Source organism: Brassica napus, chromosome C3 (genome assembly GCF_020379485.1).
Source record: "Brassica napus cultivar Da-Ae chromosome C3, Da-Ae, whole genome shotgun sequence".
Taxonomy (NCBI): Eukaryota; Viridiplantae; Streptophyta; class Magnoliopsida; order Brassicales; family Brassicaceae; genus Brassica; species Brassica napus.
Window position 1 is genome coordinate 22,896,204 of NC_063446.1, and position 17,888 is coordinate 22,914,091.

At 39.7% G+C, this 17,888-nt stretch overlaps 6 protein-coding genes across 9 annotated transcripts; 3 read left to right on the forward strand and 3 right to left on the reverse strand.

Annotated features, from left to right (window-relative positions):
• Positions 1-1,531: 1,531 nt before the first annotated feature.
• Positions 1,532-5,016, reverse strand: LOC106438888 (cell division control protein 48 homolog C). The gene is made up of 8 exons (XM_048750028.1): positions 3,333-5,016; positions 3,082-3,234; positions 2,882-2,998; positions 2,670-2,774; positions 2,454-2,519; positions 2,098-2,355; positions 1,836-1,985; positions 1,532-1,757 (listed from the first exon to the last, which is right to left on the reverse strand). Exons 1-8 carry the CDS (start codon positions 4,830-4,832, stop codon positions 1,638-1,640), a joined length of 2,469 nt encoding a protein of 822 aa, XP_048605985.1. The 5' UTR covers positions 4,833-5,016; the 3' UTR covers positions 1,532-1,637.
• A 324-nt stretch (positions 5,017-5,340) lies between these two features.
• On the reverse strand, positions 5,341-7,825 carry LOC106385605 (SUPPRESSOR OF GAMMA RESPONSE 1). The gene is made up of 6 exons (XM_013825518.3): positions 7,510-7,825; positions 7,017-7,149; positions 6,754-6,940; positions 6,196-6,671; positions 5,850-6,086; positions 5,341-5,773 (listed from the first exon to the last, which is right to left on the reverse strand). Exons 1-6 carry the CDS (start codon positions 7,515-7,517, stop codon positions 5,729-5,731), a joined length of 1,086 nt encoding a protein of 361 aa, XP_013680972.1. The 5' UTR covers positions 7,518-7,825; the 3' UTR covers positions 5,341-5,728.
• A 270-nt stretch (positions 7,826-8,095) lies between these two features.
• Positions 8,096-10,559, reverse strand: LOC106388673 (putative glucose-6-phosphate 1-epimerase). Its single transcript, XM_013828799.3, has 9 exons — positions 10,333-10,559; positions 9,994-10,134; positions 9,809-9,883; positions 9,508-9,564; positions 9,258-9,415; positions 9,029-9,160; positions 8,814-8,916; positions 8,631-8,730; positions 8,096-8,533 (listed from the first exon to the last, which is right to left on the reverse strand). The coding sequence occupies exons 2-9, from the start codon at positions 10,069-10,071 to the stop codon at positions 8,319-8,321; spliced, it is 918 nt and encodes a 305-aa protein (XP_013684253.1). The 5' UTR covers positions 10,072-10,134; positions 10,333-10,559; the 3' UTR covers positions 8,096-8,318.
• A 568-nt stretch (positions 10,560-11,127) lies between these two features.
• On the forward strand, positions 11,128-13,706 carry LOC106388670 (putative pentatricopeptide repeat-containing protein At3g01580). The gene has a single exon (XM_013828796.3). The coding sequence runs from the start codon at positions 11,517-11,519 to the stop codon at positions 13,440-13,442; it is 1,926 nt and encodes a 641-aa protein (XP_013684250.2). The 5' UTR covers positions 11,128-11,516; the 3' UTR covers positions 13,443-13,706.
• A 68-nt stretch (positions 13,707-13,774) lies between these two features.
• Positions 13,775-14,765, forward strand: LOC106388671 (oleosin S1-2-like). The gene is made up of 2 exons (XM_013828797.3): positions 13,775-14,030; positions 14,125-14,765. The coding sequence occupies exons 1-2, from the start codon at positions 13,923-13,925 to the stop codon at positions 14,596-14,598; spliced, it is 582 nt and encodes a 193-aa protein (XP_013684251.1). The 5' UTR covers positions 13,775-13,922; the 3' UTR covers positions 14,599-14,765.
• A 663-nt stretch (positions 14,766-15,428) lies between these two features.
• Positions 15,429-17,696, forward strand: LOC106388669 (phosphoenolpyruvate/phosphate translocator 2, chloroplastic). 4 transcript variants are annotated; one of them, XM_013828794.3, is made up of 9 exons: positions 15,429-16,007; positions 16,102-16,224; positions 16,312-16,464; positions 16,559-16,644; positions 16,726-16,807; positions 16,902-17,021; positions 17,097-17,174; positions 17,276-17,405; positions 17,517-17,696. In XM_013828794.3, the coding sequence occupies exons 1-9, from the start codon at positions 15,711-15,713 to the stop codon at positions 17,597-17,599; spliced, it is 1,152 nt and encodes a 383-aa protein (XP_013684248.1). In that variant the 5' UTR covers positions 15,429-15,710; the 3' UTR covers positions 17,600-17,696. The 4 variants fall into 4 exon arrangements, 2 of the variants coding, with proteins under 2 accessions (XP_013684248.1, XP_013684247.1); XR_002656957.2 differs by having other exon boundaries at positions 15,434-16,007; positions 16,884-17,021; positions 17,295-17,405; XM_013828793.3 differs by having other exon boundaries at positions 15,436-16,007; positions 16,884-17,021.
• Positions 17,697-17,888: the final 192 nt, after the last annotated feature.

Sequence of the window (17,888 nt, forward strand, 5' to 3'; positions counted from 1 at the left end):
CCACCGAACGCCCAGGCCTAGCCTCATCATTTAGGAGTGAATGTACTTCATCTTCTGCATATTGTAAACAAATTTATTAGCAATCTAATAGAATTGGCAACATCAAGCATTCAAGGAAGAAATCAATTGGATAATAGTTTGGTATAACAAAAGTTGATACAATAATCATATTTTCATCTACTAAAACTAATATCCCGTTCATATATTCTGACATTGCCAATTATAGTATTATACATACATACATTTATAATGTTATTCGTAAGATGCAAAAACATATGAGTGTCGTTCACAAACGAGCACTGTGAAAATTTATGTTCCTAAATAGTGTGTTAGTTGATAAGATTTTAAACGTGTAATAATGGAGATGTCTCTATAATTCATCAAAAGGAGATATTTTCTGCATTTACGAAATGAGTCAATTAGAATCTATATATGGATTCCAAATATTAAATAACAAGAAATAAATTCTGAAATTACTTTCATGTAATACGAAAACAGTTTCTTCATGACAAAAGCCGGCACGGGATCTTTGCTCAGTTTGTGCGTAAGCTATTTCTGAGACGAAGTCGTATTGATCGCCTTAAGGATTGACTCAAGGAATCTTCGAACAAAAGAGGAAAGAAAAGGTTGAACTCCACGAGATAGAACTCATGATCTTATACAAAAATTGCGGTAGTAAATGTATGTGTGTGATCAAGTGATTATATAGACCAGTGATTATGTAGACCATTATGGTGAAAGTCCTCTTCAACTTTTTTTAAATTCATCAGAAAAAAAGAAAAAAAAAACAGAGGAAAAAGATGGAAAAGAAAAAAAGGAAGACAACGGGGAATAAGGTGAAGAAGATGAGAAGTGACAATGAGAGGGAAAACGAGAATTTTATTTACTTTTAGAAATTTAATACAATTTTTACCTGAGGGCTCCAAAAGTAATTTTAGATACTATTTTTCTGCCGTAGTTCTTATACCTTTATTATTTTAGGTAGTTTGCAAATTTCCTAACTTCTTTATGGATTTCTAGCTAATTGACTCAAAAAAATATCTGAATTATCCAAAAATAATTAATTTTAAAATTATAACTAATGAAATATGAGTATGTTAGTATTTAAAATCTAAATATAAGTAATATTTTTAAATATGTATTATATTCCGTGTATTCAAAAATATCCATTCGGTTATCAATTCGGTTCTGGATATCCGCAATATTTTAAGATAAGAACTGCTCAGGTTATTATATTTTCTTGTTCGGTTTTGGAACAAATAATTTTGGTTCAGTACAGTTCGGTTAATTTTGCCCAGGCCAATCTGAGCTACGCAATGATCATTAGAAATGATTTTTACTCTACAGTTACTTCCGACACAAACTGAGATTTTGTGCGGTTACTTGTGGTTACCATCAGTCCAAGACAACACAAGAGCCAAACCTATTAATCGAATCTTCTCAGCTCTTCATCTCCCTTCTATATCTTCTCTGTATATATCCATTTTACTACAACATTGATTCTTCTTTTTTGTAAACTTAACGACAACACTTGTTGGAACCACGCAAAACTTGATGATCATCATATCATTAGGTCTAAAGTTTGGACAAGAAAAAAAAAACATATGGCATCTCCCTCGGGAAAATGGGAGTATAACTTAAGAGAGTACTTTATTTTCCTCGAGGGTAAAAGATGATCCTACGTTGATTTGCTCCATGTTGTTTCTTCCCGTGCTTCTTTGTAGCTTCTTTGGAAGTTCCTCATAGTGTTTTATTTGCTGCACCAAAAACGAGATTCCATTTCAGCTTCTCAAAGTAACAGAGAGCCAGTGAGAGAAGATCATTACTATTATTACCTGTTTGCTCACAGATGGTGTGACTAAGGACAAGGCTTGCTCGAAATGAGTCATCTTGATGGTACAATCACTTAAATCTATATTATTATCTTCAGACGACTCACTGGACCCGAATTTCTCCTTCACTGCCACGTGTATAGCTTTGTCCATCTTCAACAAATTCAAACCAACCATCAGAATCATACCACACATTACACAACATGGGATGTAGTAGTCTAAATGTCTAATAATTCAACAAAAAAAACATGAAAGACAAGATTACCAGGTTAGCGAGATCAGCTCCGCTGAAACCTTCACAGTTCTTTGCAATGGCATCCAGATCAACACTCGGATCTATTGGTCTCTTCTTTGCAATTGATTTGAGGATTAAAACACGCTCATCCGCGTTAGGCAGCGGTACGTACACAAGATTCCCAAACCTACCCGGTCTTAGTAAAGCAGAATCAATCACATCGGGCCGGTTTGTAGCTCCAATTACATACACATTACGTCTCTCTCCACCGTCCAGTTCAGTAAGAAACTGTGGACACATCAAAGAATCAACGCCTGATTCAGATTCAGGGTTGCAGAATCCAATATCACCAAGGAAGCCTTTTTAAAAAAAAAAAAAATTATTACCTGGTTCAAAACACTTTCAACAACCGAACCACCTTCTCTGCCTCGACTTGTTGTCAAAGCATCCACCTGAAATTCAAAGACATCACTCAACTCATGTATAACAAGAATCAGACAGCTCTTGTTAAAGTTGCTTAGTTTGAAGAATCTTCTCAATATATTAACATGTTTTCGTTTTAGCCAGACTAAGACTGTTCAAATAAGTGAAACGACACAAACCTCATCAAAGAAGAGCACACATGGCGAGCTTGTCCGGGCGCGCTGAAACAAGGTCCTAATAGCAAGCTCGCTTTCTCCAACGTATTTATTTAGAAGTTCTGGACCCTGAAAGCCAACGATACAAGATAGAAAACAAAAAAAAGTCACATTATTTCAACACCATTCATATACAAAATAAACTACAGAAAAAAATTCTGGCGTGAAAATCAAACCTTAATGTGTATGAAATTAGCTCCTGCCTCGTTTGCAACTGCCTTTGCAACCAACGTCTTACCACAACCCGGTGGTCCATAGAGCAAGAAACCTGTCTCTAAGCTCGCTCCAAAAGCCTAGACAAAATCCAAAGCGACACATTCATTTCAGACACTAATGGAACAAGACTATGTAGCGGTGGCAAGGGTTTTATTACTACCTTATAAATCTCTGGATTTTTTATAGGCCTAACTATGTAATTGTTGAGTTCAAGCCGTAGATGGTCAAGTCCACCAACATCCCCCCATGTGACATTAGGCACGGTAGAGAAACCTTCTCTAGTTAAAGATCCCTTAACTAACTTCACTGCTTCCTGGTATGCAAAAAAAAAAAAGAGAGTCAGGAACCTTAAGTGTAAAACGTTGAAACCGTTGAAGAAGTAGAGAAAAATGAAGTCATTGATCAACACACCTCAAAATCAGACATTCTGACAAAGAGCTTTTCCAAATCTTCTTCTGACCATGGCTGCCTCAGCCAAGACCTATCATCCTGGTTGTCACTGTCACCGGACAGTTGCAATTTTCTTGAATCCTTGACCCTCTTTATGCCTAGGCTTCCAGCCATGTTAGCTACACCTTCCAAATCAGCTCCAACAAAACCCGGTGTCAAGCGAGCGATTCTTTTCATGTCAAAGGAACCTTCAAGTCTAAGCCTTTGAGCTACAACAGAGAGTATCTCAGCCCTGGCATCTTCATCAGGGACGTTTAGAGCAATCTCGCGCTCAAATCGCCCACTTCTCCTGAGAGCAGGATCAAGAGCATCAGGCCTGTTAGTAGCTCCAATGACGAGAACATATCCAGAAGAACTAGAATCAGCATCATCATTTTTTTTGTTACGAGGTCCATCCATACAAGTCAATAACTGAGTAACAATCCGCTTCTCCATCTCCCGTTGCTGGTTCTCCCTCTTAGATCCAATGGCATCAATCTCATCGATAAACACAATGGAAGGCGCGGTCCTATAGGCTTTGGAGAAGAGCTCTCTAATATTCTCTTCAGAAGCACCAGAGACGCCAGAAACGACTTCAGTAGCTGAAATCTGATAAAAGGGAACACCGACTTCATTGGCAATGGCATTGGCGAGCTGAGTCTTGCCACAGCCAGGTGGGCCGTGGAAGAGAATGCCGCTAGGAGGCTTGACTCCCATCGTCATAAAGGGAGGAGGGTTGAGAAGAGGGAAGAGGATATAATTCTCCAAATCATCCAACACTTTTTTAATCCCACCAAAGTCTTTAAAAGTAGGTCCTCCTCCTCCTCCTTTATTATTATTATGAGTAGGAGTAGTTCCGCTCAAGGGAAGAGAGACTCTAGCTTCCTTTTTAAGCCCCATTGTAGTCATCTTGCTTCTACCTTTGTTGTTGTTGGTAACAGTCTCAACTTCCACAATTGGTTTCTTGGCGGCGGGGCTATTATTCATCTTAGCGTAGTTATCTCGTAAGCTGTCATTGATCAAATCAAACCTCGGGCTCAGCTTCTGGCTGTATATGGCGTCCTCAGAAGTGGAGATATCGCCACTGTCTTCTTCAGACGAAGAAGAAGAAGGAGACTTCTCTCTGTTTCTCCTCTTGAGATGAGATTGCTCAGCTCGCTGCAACTTCTCCTCTTTCTCATCAACACGTCTCGGTTTCTTCATCTTACTAGGAGCAGCACCACCACCATCGGAATCATCGCCGCCGTTGTTGTCATCTTCCACTTCGTCTTTGGCACGCTTGTTTCGGGCACTGAGGACATTCCTGACGTTGAGCAGGAGCACTTGACGGGTCAGCCTCGCGAAGTTACCGTACCTGGAACGAAGGTCATCCACCATTTCCTCTGCCGTAGCTAAGTCCTTCCCGCACGAATCCATAACTTGACTCAGGTATCTCCGATTTATTCCTCCGCCCATACCACCGCCGCGACCTCTCCTCACCATCCTACTTGGTTATGGCTCAGAGCTCTGGGATGCTGATTCGGTGGTGGAAGTCTGAATCTTCTTAGCTCTTTTTTATAACCAAAGGGGGTGAATGAATATCGGAGGCGCAGAGAGAGTGAGAGAGGAAGCTGCTGCAGAAAAGCCCTAATTTTAATTTGCTGCTGAACAAGAGAAAAATTGTGTATAATTTGAATAGTGGTGGTTAGTCTGATTATTTTATTTATTTGGAGGCAATAACGGGATATTATGAGATTTATATGGTGAAAATGGTAAATACGAAAAATATATTTTTTATATGAATCTGTTTGTTGGTGACAAAAAAAAAAAAAAAAAAAAAAAAAAAAACAAACACAGGGAGGTCGAGAAAGTTAGAAAGACGACATGAGGTTGAAACAGTCTTTAATTAGAAGGAGAGTTAATGTGGTATTTGTGGCTGGCTCTGTTAATCCTCCATGTTGTGTTGGTTCAAGGTCTTGTTAATCTTCACCAGTTAGTTAGCAAAAACAAGAAGAAAAACAAGCTGGATATTTATAACAGTTGTTCAGACTCGAGCCAAAGCAAAACAGAGTGACCACAACACACAAGCAAAGTAAAGTAGTACACAAACATGTCTTTCCGAATTACAAACAAGTGAAACACTCGAGAGATTGAAATTATTTATTCCCCGGAAAATTCAAAGTAACTTTCCGTGGATCCGAGAGAAAACTTTTGTAGCCTGGGAATTCGCTCAAGTAAAACTGATCACAAAGATATGACTTGAGCTTGCCACCAGACTTCAATGTTTTCTCCTTCCTTTAATACACATTCATGCATTTGCCTCATCCTCTTTCTTCTGCAGCATTTATCTGATATAAAACGTCGTCTCTTGCAATAATATAGTAGCAAGAAGAATCCAGTCACAGCCATCCCATCCAATTCATCAAGCTATCCTGAGAAGCTAACTGCACCATGAAATCGATATCAGCATCCAAGTTCAAATGAAACTGAAGAAAATTAATGGATATCTTCTCTTCTTACAGTGAGGAAATCAGGGGGAGACCCCAAGTCTACATTCTCTAGATCCGAAAGCGCGAAACCATCTAATTCCCCGAGGCTAGGATTGGGGAGAATCTGGTTGTTCTCCCAAAGAGATGAAGAAGCTTCAATGCTCTCATTGCATGTTAAGTTATCTTCACTGAGGTTTACACCCACTTCTTCTTCTTCCCTTCTAGCTTTCTTCGACCACAAAGCAGCTTCTGGAATGCTGTCCAGTCCCTGGTTTTCAACCACAAGAAGAAAGAAAAGAAACAACATGGACTTTAGTCTCTAGTTAGAAAATGGATCAAACATGGACTTTAGTGAGCTTCTGGTTATGATTGACCACCTCATAGAATGGATCAAGCATCTTGTCATCATCAAAAGCTTGACCATCTCCAGCAACACCATCTACAGGTCTAGGCGGTGTAGGAGTATTTGTCATGGGTGTAGTTGGGCCAGGGCCACCTCTAACCCCTGAACTCTCCCCTTCATCCTTTACTTTCTCCTTCTGATATGTGACCTTTGAGACAACATACTCTCCTATCTCATTCCCTTCCGTACCCAAATGGTACTGGTGCAGAACCCACTTCGATTTCTCAGGCTTTGATCCCTTTCTAGCGCTCTTGTAGAGCACCATTATCTTCTTGCAGCCCCTTTTCACTCCGTTGAGGAACACATGTTTGTTTCTGCCTGTTTTGTGCCAGCGAACTGGCTCCTCGTTGAGGCACGTGGGTGTGATCTTCCTGCGTTTCCTTTGTCCTGTTCCGTATGCTTGCACAGTCTTGTGAACGAAGAAGGCACTTACTCCATCTTTGTTTGTACCTGCATACCTCTCTCAAGGAAGGAGTCAATAAACCTGGACTCAAGAGAGAGATTAAAAGCCAAGGTGAGGAAGAACAAGTACCAGGAAGGTTTTTAGGGTGAGTGTAATTGATTCCAACATCTTCAGTGACTGGCCGAATGAACTCCTCGCTGAGCACGTGTGGTTCTGAGCCACTGATCCCACATTTAGCCTCCAGAAACTCGATGATGTCCGCATCAGTTGGCTCGAACTTGACACCTTTAGGAAGGCCAGGCCATGGAACCAGCACCTGAAAATGAGAAAATCATTAGTCATGGTCTGCTCTACTCTGGTTGAGAGAGAGAAAGTGTGTGACTTTCACTCACATTGGTGTTGTCAATGCGGTGATAGCAGTTGGGGCATTGGATAGAAGCTCCACAGTCTCTGGTCTGCAAAGCTGAAGACAGAGAAGCATTCTTCACTTTGGATGCGATTCCTGGTCCATCTACAATCCAAGCACTGTGATATGTGATAAAAAAAAGTTGAAGAGTTATTTTTAGTTACCAGAAAAGAAAAAGAGATTTGATAAACATTCTCTCAAAGACAAGAAAACAACAAACTAGGGTTTTCATCTTAAATCAATTACTGTTTTTTTGTCTGTCGGAGAAGCAGACAAGAAATCTCACAGAGTAGAAACAAGTCCATATCTCATACATTACTTAGAAACCGAAAGCAATAGAGGCCGATACATACATAAAAAGTATCAATCTTTGCTATATAATTCCCAGGAAGGAAAAGGAGAATCGAAATCAGATGAGAGTTTAGGCGAAATCTGGGGCTTAGAAATTAATAAAAGCATAAAAAGAGAGAAGCTTTTACCTCGCCATAGCTCCCGAAACAAAGAAAGAGAAAACCAGAGAGAGATATATAGAGAAAGGCCTTTGAGGAGGATATCCACTAGGCTAAGTAAAATGGACTGTAGAAGTGAACACGCGTGAGGACAATAGCAAGACCAAGTCTACCGTGCGGAGAGCGAGCGGGAGAGTGTGGTGTTTTCCAAGTCCCTCGAACCTACGCTTCGACGAAAGCTTCTCATGAACACAACTTACTAACCTCAGCTTCGTACAAGACTTTTATTGACTTGCCTTGACTCGGAGTTTGGTTCGGATTACGTGCCTCGGATTCTTATTGCTTCTGTGCTTGCACCGAAGCACTCGGGAGCTTCGGTAATCGAGCTTATTGCCAAATATATATTATTTAAATAATATACTATGCCATAGTAGGGACACACTACCTTGCTCACCAAGCCAAAAGACACATATTTTCCCGTAAAGAAAGAAAAAACTAAACAAAAAGTTGAGTTCACATTAACCATTATACTGAGAAGATATGCGACAGTAAGTTGACGAATGGGCCAAATAAGTTATAGACAATGACGATGATAATATTTGACGAGTGGGCCAAATAAAGAAAGGTTTCACGATTCAAAAGTAACCCCCCGGTACAATTTTTGTTTTAACGGTCAAACATAGAGTCAACGTTACAAGAATATGACCGATACCTCTCTTTCTTCCTAACAAGTTCAAAACATAACACCTGAGTCTCTTTTGACACTTGAAAAGAAGCTTATGATGAGATCATGGTCTTCTTATTATTTGTTTACTTGGTAAACAAGAAAAAAGGATCAGTTAATCTCCGTAAAGAACCTTGCGTGGATCAAGCTGTCCGCTGCAGTAGCTCGATGAGACGATGGAGAGTTCTTGTCTGCCTTTCCACTCTTCACCAGGCTTTAACAAAACCTGAGGTTCTATAGCTCCAGAATCTACACACAGCATCGTCATGTAATCTTCATCCCCCATATCAGCTATACTCTTTGCCTTTTTGTCCCAAGGGTTCCACACAACTGCTCGAGTTTTCCATTAGAAAACAAATCCCAAACAAAGGTCCAAGAACACATAAAACATTTGAAGTGTCTTTTTAATCTGTTATAATGCGCATACCTGCATTAGGCATGCCTTCCTTTCGCAGTTCGATGGTTCTCTTCCGCTCATGGTCTATGACAGCAATCTTCGTTGGTGTGTTCAAGTACACTCTATCGATCTGCAACCCCACTCACTCTCTATATCACAACAATCTTGTGGGAGTGTAAAAAGCGTAAGGGGAAAACAATGGCTGATACTTACCTCGCCGTCAAACGTGATTGCGTCTGCTTGCTCGGTGAATCTTTCTTTACCCTTCAAGTTGTCTAGATAATCAAGTGTCTCCAGACCCTCAACCCGTACTTCACTGAGAATTCAATACCCCCCACACAATGAATAGCTACTAATACTACTACTACTCAAAGAGAGAAAGGAACCAATAATATGAAGTAGAGGAAGAAAAAATTTGAAAGGCACACCTTATGTCAGATACATGTAAGTAGTTTCGAAGAGCAAACATGAAAGAGAATGGCTTTGAGTCAATGTTCCTCACACGAGGGATCACAGTCAGTTTCCCAAGGCTGATAGAGATGCGTACACGGAGTTCAAAGCTGCGGAAACACATACAAAACATCCAAACCGTAAAAGAAGATGAGCAAGAGAGACAAAAATGTGGGTGCAAGTTATAGATCTGTCTCTCCCACAAACCTGTGAGGCCAGATCTTGAGGTCATCTTCAGTGGACTTCAGAATGAGATCAACAGATGATTGTTTGTTAGCAGCAGGAAGAGGAGAAGGGTCGTCATCAAGTGCCCAGAATCTGTTGCGGGCAAACCCATGTCGCTCAAGTCCACCAAAGTTTCCAAACTGAGAAAGATGGCAACAGTAGTCTTGATGGTGGTAACAAAATAAGAGAGAAGATTATAAGTATATATTAAAAGTGATGCGAGATGCAAAACCTGAGGAAAGCAAACAGGTATTCCTCCTCTAATGATCTTGGGAGGCAAATACTGAGCCTACATGAGACGCATCAAATAAAAAAAATACTAATTAAAACATTCCTGCTTCAATCCTTAGTGGGGAAGTGATGTATAAATACCTTTAAAGGAACACATCAACGTATAAAAAGTTTAGACATGACATAAAAGGAGAAGATATGGATAGTTAGTTTGGAAGTGAGGGCATGATGGTCTGAGTTAACTGATTGAAAGCCAACAAAATAGTAAAAGATGAAATGGGGGAAAGCGCATACACACATACCTTACTGCTCATAAAAAGAAGCTCTTCCCTCCTTTCATTTTTCCAAGAGATGACTTGCCCTCCAAACAGAAGCACCTGTAAAAAAGATTCAAGACAGGCTCATCATACAATTCAACAAGAAGAAGATATGATGAAAAGAAACAGAAGGAAACTGACGTGAGAAGATGAAAGAGGAGGAGTCAAACCTGAGCAGTAGATCCGCGAGGCTCATTCAAAAGAATCCGGGACGATCCATCAACATCGTTGCCGAAATTCAAAGGCATCTTTTGGCTCTTTATTCCCTTTTTCTCCACTACCTTCCTTCACTCTCTCTCTCTCTTCTTTAACTACAAACCACCAAATCTTACTTTCTTATATACAAAACATCAAACCGTTTACCCTATAACGACGAGCATAAAGAATATACCACCCCCACAATTTCTCAATAATCAATCAATACCGGAATCTATTCCGCAAAAATGGCAAATCCACCAGAATATTATTAATAAAATAAAATAAAATAACAATATTGGAAGAGAATCAACCTTCTTGAACGAGATCCAGAGAGCGACGACGCACTGGAAAATGATGACCTTGCTTCTGCTCTGATCACGATGAAGAAGAAGACGAAGGAGGAGATCCTTCCTCTTTTGTGCGTATTTGTAGCCGAGAGCGAGAGCGAGAGAGCTATTCCACTTCTCAACAATAACCGCCACGTGCGCTTTGTTACTTCTTTTTCCTTCCTTTTATTAATACTTACTACAACTACTTTAATTAATATCATCGTTTATTACTATTTATTATGCTTATCCTTGTTCGTATTTTAAGAATACAAACAAATAATCAATTATCTGACCAATCAAAAGCCTACAAATAAGAGAAAGCATATATAGTATTAAACCCTGTTCTAAAAATCGGCCGCCTAGCCGTCTAGGCGCTACGCGTCACTCTTCCGCCCCGATTTATGCCAAATCGGTTTAAAAAATCGGATATCCGATTTTTTCCGCCTAGACCGCCTAAATGACCGCCTAGCCGCCTAAATGACCGTCTAGCCGCCTAGGCGGCCGCCTAATCTATTTTTTTTTTATTTTTTTATTTTTTATTTTTTAATTTTTTTTATTTTATTTTTAATAATATTTTTATTTTTTATTTGATCTAAAATTTTATAAATATCATTTATATTCATAATTTTGATGAAAAATACACTATATTAAGTTTATATATTCTATTTGTGTGTTTTATACAATCTTAAACATGAAAATGTATTAATGTTATACACAATTAAAGATTAACATGTTTTATAACACAGTAAACCATCTAAAAATTCTGCTCCGCATAATTTCCGATTAATCCCCGATTTTCTCTTTAGGCGCTAGGCCCAACCCGACCGCCCGACTAGCGCCTTGCGCGTTCCCGAACAGGGGTATTAACAAAAGTAAATGGACCTGCTGTTTAGACCACTTGTTTCCGGCCCAGGCCCATCGTGTTATAGCAAATATATTGGCGCGCATGGGTCTTTCTGTCTATTAACGCTCTGCTTCTTCTTCTTCTTCTCTCCCTCTCAAATTCATTTGCTCAGTTAATCAAGCAAGCAATTCCCTAGAAACGAGAAAATGGATGGAAAATTTATAGTAATCTAGGATAATATCAGTTTCCTGGGAATTATATTACAGGCTTTCTTATCAAAAGTTTATCTTCTTTCGTGTATGCACGCCACTTGTTCGACGAAATGACCAAGAGGAGCTTATATCAGTGGAATACTCTTCTTAAAAGCTTATCCAGAGATAAACAATGGCAACAAGTATTGTCTCAGTTTATCCAAATGTTTCGCTGTGAAGAAAAGCCTGATAACTTCACCATTCCAGTTGCTCTCAAGGCCTGCGTTGAGTTGCGGCAAATTAAGTGTGGAGAAATCATTCATGCGTTCATCAACAAGGATGCTTCGCTTGCGTCTGACCTTTATGTTGGCTCTGCTCTGATAGATATGTATGCCAAATGTGGGAGGATGACCCAAGCTTTGAGGGTCTTTGATGAGTTGGAGGAGAAGCCTGATATTGTCACCTGGTCTTCTATGGTTTCTGGGTTTGAGAGGAATGGTTTTCCCTTTGAGGCCGTTGAGTTTTTCAGGAGAATGGCCACGTCTTCTCATGTTAGTCCTGATCGGGTAACTTTAATCACTCTAGTTTCTGCATGTACGAAACTATCTGATTCAAAACTTGGGAGGTGTGTGCATGGTTTTGTGATGCGTAGAGGATTTGAAAAGGATTTGTCTTTAGTGAATTCACTATTGAATTGTTATGCTAAGTCGGGAGCTTTCAAAGAAGCGGTTCATTTGTTCAAGGTGATGGCAGAGAAAGATGTTATATCTTGGAGCACAGTCATTGCTTGCTACGTTCAAAATGGAGCTGCTGCTGAAGCATTGCGTGTCTTCAATGAAATGATGGGTAGCGGAACAGAACCTAGTGCAGCTACTATGCTCAGTGTGTTTCAAGCTTGTGCAGCTTCTCATGATCTAAAGCAAGGTAGGAAGAGCCATGAATTAGCCATTAGGAAAGGCATTGAGACAGAAGTGAAAGTCTCCACTGCTCTAGTTGATATGTATATGAAGTGTTTCTCCCTCGAGGAAGCTTATGCTGTTTTCTCCAGGATTCCGAAGAAAGATGTGGTCTCTTGGGTTGCGTTGATAAGCGGCTTTACATTAAATGGAATGGCTCACAGATCAGTTGAGGAATTTTCCAAGATGCTGCTTGAAAATAATACGAGGCCTGATTCTATTCTTATGGTGAAGGTACTTAAGGCATGTTCGGATTTGGGTTTTCTCGAACAAGCTGAATGCTTTCATAGTTATGTGATCAAATTCGGATTTGACAGTAACCCGTTCATCGGAGCCTCTCTTGTTGAGCTTTATTCGAGATGTGGGAGTCTAGGCAGTGCTTGTAAAGTGTTCGATGAGATAACTTTAAAGGACGTCGTGGTTTGGACCTCTTTGATCACTGGTTATGGAATCCATGGGAAGGGCACTAAAGCGCTGGAGACGTTTACTCAAATGGTCGAGAGCTCAGAAGTGGAGCCTAATGAAGTGACATTTCTCTCAGTTTTGTCTGCTTGTAGTCACTCAGGTTTGATACACGAGGGACTGAGAATATTTGAGTTGATGGTGAGTCAGTACGGACTTGTTCCTAACTTAGAGCATTATGCTGTATTGGTTGATCTTCTCGGCCGTGTAGGAGAACTAGATGCTGCCATTGAAATCACAAATGGGATGCCTTTTTCACCAACACCACAAGTCTTGGGTACTCTTTTAGGCGCGTGTAGGATTCATCAGAATGATGAGATGGCAGAAACTGTTGCAAAGAAGCTCTTTGAATTGGAACCCAATCATGCTGGTTATTACATGCTAATGTCGAATATGTATGGGGTTAAGGGAGAATGGGAGAATGTGGAAAAGTTGAGAAATGCAGTGAGGAACAGGGGAATTAAAAAAGGATTGGCAGATAGTTTGATTGAGATAAAAAGAAAGGTCCATAGCTTTGTGGCTGATGATAACATGCATCCTGAGAATGAGCCGGTTTATGGACTGCTTAAAGAGCTGGATTTGCATATGAAACAAGACTTTGAAGATTCTGTGTATTTCCAAACTGAGGGAGGCAGCTAGTGATTCAGTGATCAGAAGCTTGAAATCAAGGATTTGTAGCAAAGTACTCAAATTCTCATATATTAGGTGATCAATGTGGAGGTTCAAGCACAAGACAGATCTCGTTCTGCATATTATTTTCAGTATCACTTGGGGTTTTTAATTATGAACCGATTAGCAGAGGAATCCCAGTTGAATTCTTAATTTCCCGTCTCAGCCCCTTCATTGGTAACATCGGATTCGCAATCTTCCTCTCTTCCAAAGTTAGTTTTTTTTTTTTAAAAGGAAAAGAAACTTGTTACTCATGCAAGGTTCTCAGGTGCCACGTCTCTCCTTTACGTGTCACGTTCTTGCAGCATGTTGCCCATCTATAATACTATTTACAACAAACCCGATCCCATTACTCAAAGCTTAATAGGAAGAAGCAACTGATTCAGCAACATCTTTGTGGTTTTAGTTTCTTGCTAAAGCTATCTAACAAAGCTTTACCTTGGAGGATTAATGGCTGACGTTCGCACACATGCACACCAGGTTCAAGTGCACCCTCTACGCCAGCACGAAGGAGGCATCAAAGTGGTTTATCCCCAGAGCGGGCCTTCTTCCACTCAGGTTCCTTTTTTAATTTACACCATCCTTGGAATCTCAGCATATATTATACAACAAATATGAATATCATTTGTATACGCTTTACACGTGCATGCAGGTTCTAGCAGTGGTCGCCGGCGTACCGGTTGGAGGGACGCTGCTAACTCTGGCCGGTTTAACCTTAGCCGTTTCGGTTATAGGACTAATACTGGCATTCCCGCTGTTCCTCATCTTCAGTCCGGTTATCGTACCAGCGGCCTTTGTGATCGGTTTAGCTATGACAGGATTCATGGCGTCAGGGGCAATAGGGCTCACGGGACTATCGTCGATGTCGTGGGTACTGAACCACATCCGAAGAGTAAGGGAACGTATACCGGATGAGCTGGATGAAGCAAAGCAGCGTTTGGCTGACATGGCCGAGTACGTGGGGCAGAGGACAAAAGATGCAGGACAGACCATAGAAGACAAAGCTCACGATGTACGAGAGAGCAAGACTTATGATGTTCGAGATAGAGACACAAAGGGTCATACTGCCTCAGGAGGAGACAGGGACACCAAGACAACTCGCGAGGTACGAGTGGCGACAACATGAAGCGTGTGTTTTGTGATGAATAAAAAGAGACTCGCCTGTTGTGGTTCTGGTTTCTTGGTAGATAGGTGTTGTGTGTTTAAGTTTAAAATGGTGTTCTGCTCTGTAAGCGTTCTTCGAGTGTTGAGTGTGTTTTACTTCTAATAATAATGTGGACGTTTTGCTTCTAAGGGTTTTATGTGCGTTCATCAATAGTTAGATCTAATTTGAATAGGAAAATGCATCCTGTTTAGCCATGTAAGTGAAAAAACAGATAATGAAATATACATATATTAGCTGGTATAGAGAAATGGGACCATACTAATTATGAAATAAAGACAGCCAAGAAACGGTGGACTGACTCTAAATTGATTGGTACCACAAGACTTAGGTTCATGCGTACGTCCACATGTTTAAACCCGCCCTTTTATCACATCCATACGTTTCCCGCCTCCTTCTGACACTTCGAAATACATAGTTTTCGACAAAACAATTATTATTATTAGTTGTTATCATCATACGTCAAAGTTTGGCTAGAGAGATTTATTCTATCTTATTAGCACAAATTAAACACGAAAACACGTCGGCATAATAACTTGTCTAATATAAATAAACAATTAATTATCATTAGAGCATGATTATTGGAAGGTTGTTAGGGTGGAGTTCTTAGCGGAATATAAGAACTCATCTCTTAACTTTTAGCTAAAAAAAGTTAAGAACCGTATCTAAAAACTCTTATTTAAGAATCGGTTCTTAACTTTTTTTTTTGTTAAAAATTAAGAGTCTGTTATTATATTCAGCTAAGAACCTCACCTTAAGAATCCTCGAATAACCATGCTCTTAGAATTCAAACAACCAAAAAAAACAAAAGTTGAGACATGATAATGAGAGGATTGAGGAGACAGAGTAGCATTCGATTGATTTAACACTCTTTAGTCTTTACCAATTAGAGGAGGAAGAAGAGAGAGAGAGAGAGAAAAGCTAGCAAGTGTCGTTTACTCGTGCTGCTGAGATTTTAACAAATGACAAAGAGGATTTAGGTAAGATCTTTAACCATCTACCATAGTCCATAGATCTGTCTATCAAAAACAAGAATCCACAGACCACAGAGCAAGAAGAAAGGGGGGTACCAAGTTATGCTTCTAATAACTCCATATCCGAGACTCGTGTCTCCGCTATTAGCTACCAAGTCTACTCCTGAATCATCATTCACCAGAAGAGCCAGAGCTTCCTCTTCTTCTTCTTCTACTTCTTCTTCCTCTTATCCTTGGCCTTTCCTGAGGCCTAAACGTAGACTCAATGGCTTCAAGCTCAAGTCAGCTACAGTTCCGGGAGATGTGGAATCTGGAAGTTTGGTCAAAGGGCTGAAGCTAGGAGGCATGTTCGGAGTTTGGTATCTTCTCAATATCTACTACAACATCTTCAATAAACAGGTTCTCCTATCTTTGATAGCATATATAGTCTTTTCAACTTGAGAGTCACAATTGGGTTTTAATTAGACTCCTAAATTTTCATTGTTCATCCCAGGTACTTAGGGTTTATCCATATCCAGCAACTGTAACAGCATTTCAATTAGGCTGTGGAACGTTGATGATATCAATAATGTGGCTCCTCAAACTCCATCCTCGTCCAAAAGTTACTCCATCTCAGGTAAATGATTCTTCTTGACAAAGTCCTCTAAAAAACAGAGATATTCATTTGTAAAATCGTCTGAAATATTCGTTTAACAATCTCTAGTTTCCGGCGATATTACAACTAGCAGCAGCTCACACATTAGGAAACTTGTTGACGAATGTGAGCTTGGGAAGAGTAAACGTCTCTTTCACCCACACAATCAAAGCATTGGAGCCTTTCTTCACCGTCTTGTTCTCTGTTCTCTTGCTCGACGAGGTACGCAAAAGCATATATAGACACTCTAGTGATCAGAGATTTTAAAAAGCGTTTTTTTATTTATTTCTTACTGATGTAACCTGTTGAGTGTCAGTGGCCGAGTTTATGGATTGTCTGTTCCTTGTTACCAATAGTCGCTGGAGTTTCTTTAGCATCTTTCACAGAAGCTTCTTTTAATTGGTATGCAACAACAACAACTAATCAAAGCATTCTTCTTGAAAAATTAACTTGGTTTGAGTTGTGTGTTTTCCAATGAACCAGGATTGGTTTCTGCAGCGCAATGGCGTCTAATGTGACGAACCAATCACGCAATGTTCTCAGTAAAAAATTCATGGTTGAAAAGGTAACTTAGTAGTTTTATCCTCTCTCAAGAAACCAACCTTTGTTTCTCTTAATTGAAACCAGCAATTCTATTAAAGTTTGTTGTATTGAAACAGGAAGCTTTGGACAACATCAACCTTTTCTCTATAATAACCATTATCTCCCTTGTCTTATTGGTTCCTGTAGCAATCCTCATCGATGGTTTTAAGTTTACTCCCTCACAGCTACATCTAGCTGTAAGTGACGAAAACATATTACATCACCAAAAACAGGTCGAGAACTTATGGCTTTTGCTTGTGGTTTCTTGGCAGACAAGTCAGGGTTTGACTGTAAAAGAGTTTTGCCTCATGTCTCTACTTGCTGGTGTTTGCTTGCATAGCTACCAACAGGTTCGTAAAGTTTCAGAATTTAAAGATGGGTTTAGGTTTCGTTAACAATGCAGTTCCAATTAGCATCAAATGTGATTCAAAATTTACGAACACGGGTTTAGGTATCTTATATGATCTTAGAGATGGTGTCTCCAGTGACACACTCTGTTGGGAACTGCGTGAAGCGTGTGGTGGTTATTGCATCATCCATTCTTTTCTTCAAAACTCCTGTCTCGCCTCTTAATTCCATAGGTAACTTAACAAACAAATTAACTAATAGTATATATATAAAGTTTTCATTGATTGAATCTCCACTTGTTTGATGAGCAAGAGTCTGTTTCTCCAATATCTTTAACGCAACAGGTACGGCCACTGCACTAGCTGGAGTTTACTTGTACACCAGAGCCAAGAAAGTCAAACCAAACCCAAACTCAAAATCTTCCTGAAATTTCCTCTCTCTCTGGTTTTTGAAGTTTTTACTTGTAAATAAGAAAATTATAGAAGCTCTTTATAAATTTCTATTTATATTATGTTTTTTTTTTTTTGGTTGTGTGTTGTTCCCCCTCACATGAATGACATTTCATACAGATTTTCACCAGGAAAAACCGGTTTCATTTATATTTTGTCTACTATCTAAAATAATTAATTAGCAAGAGTTAGAAATCTATACCTGTGGGTTATATATTGAAACAAAACAAATATAAATCGTGATAAAGTAAGAAATTAAAGAACGGG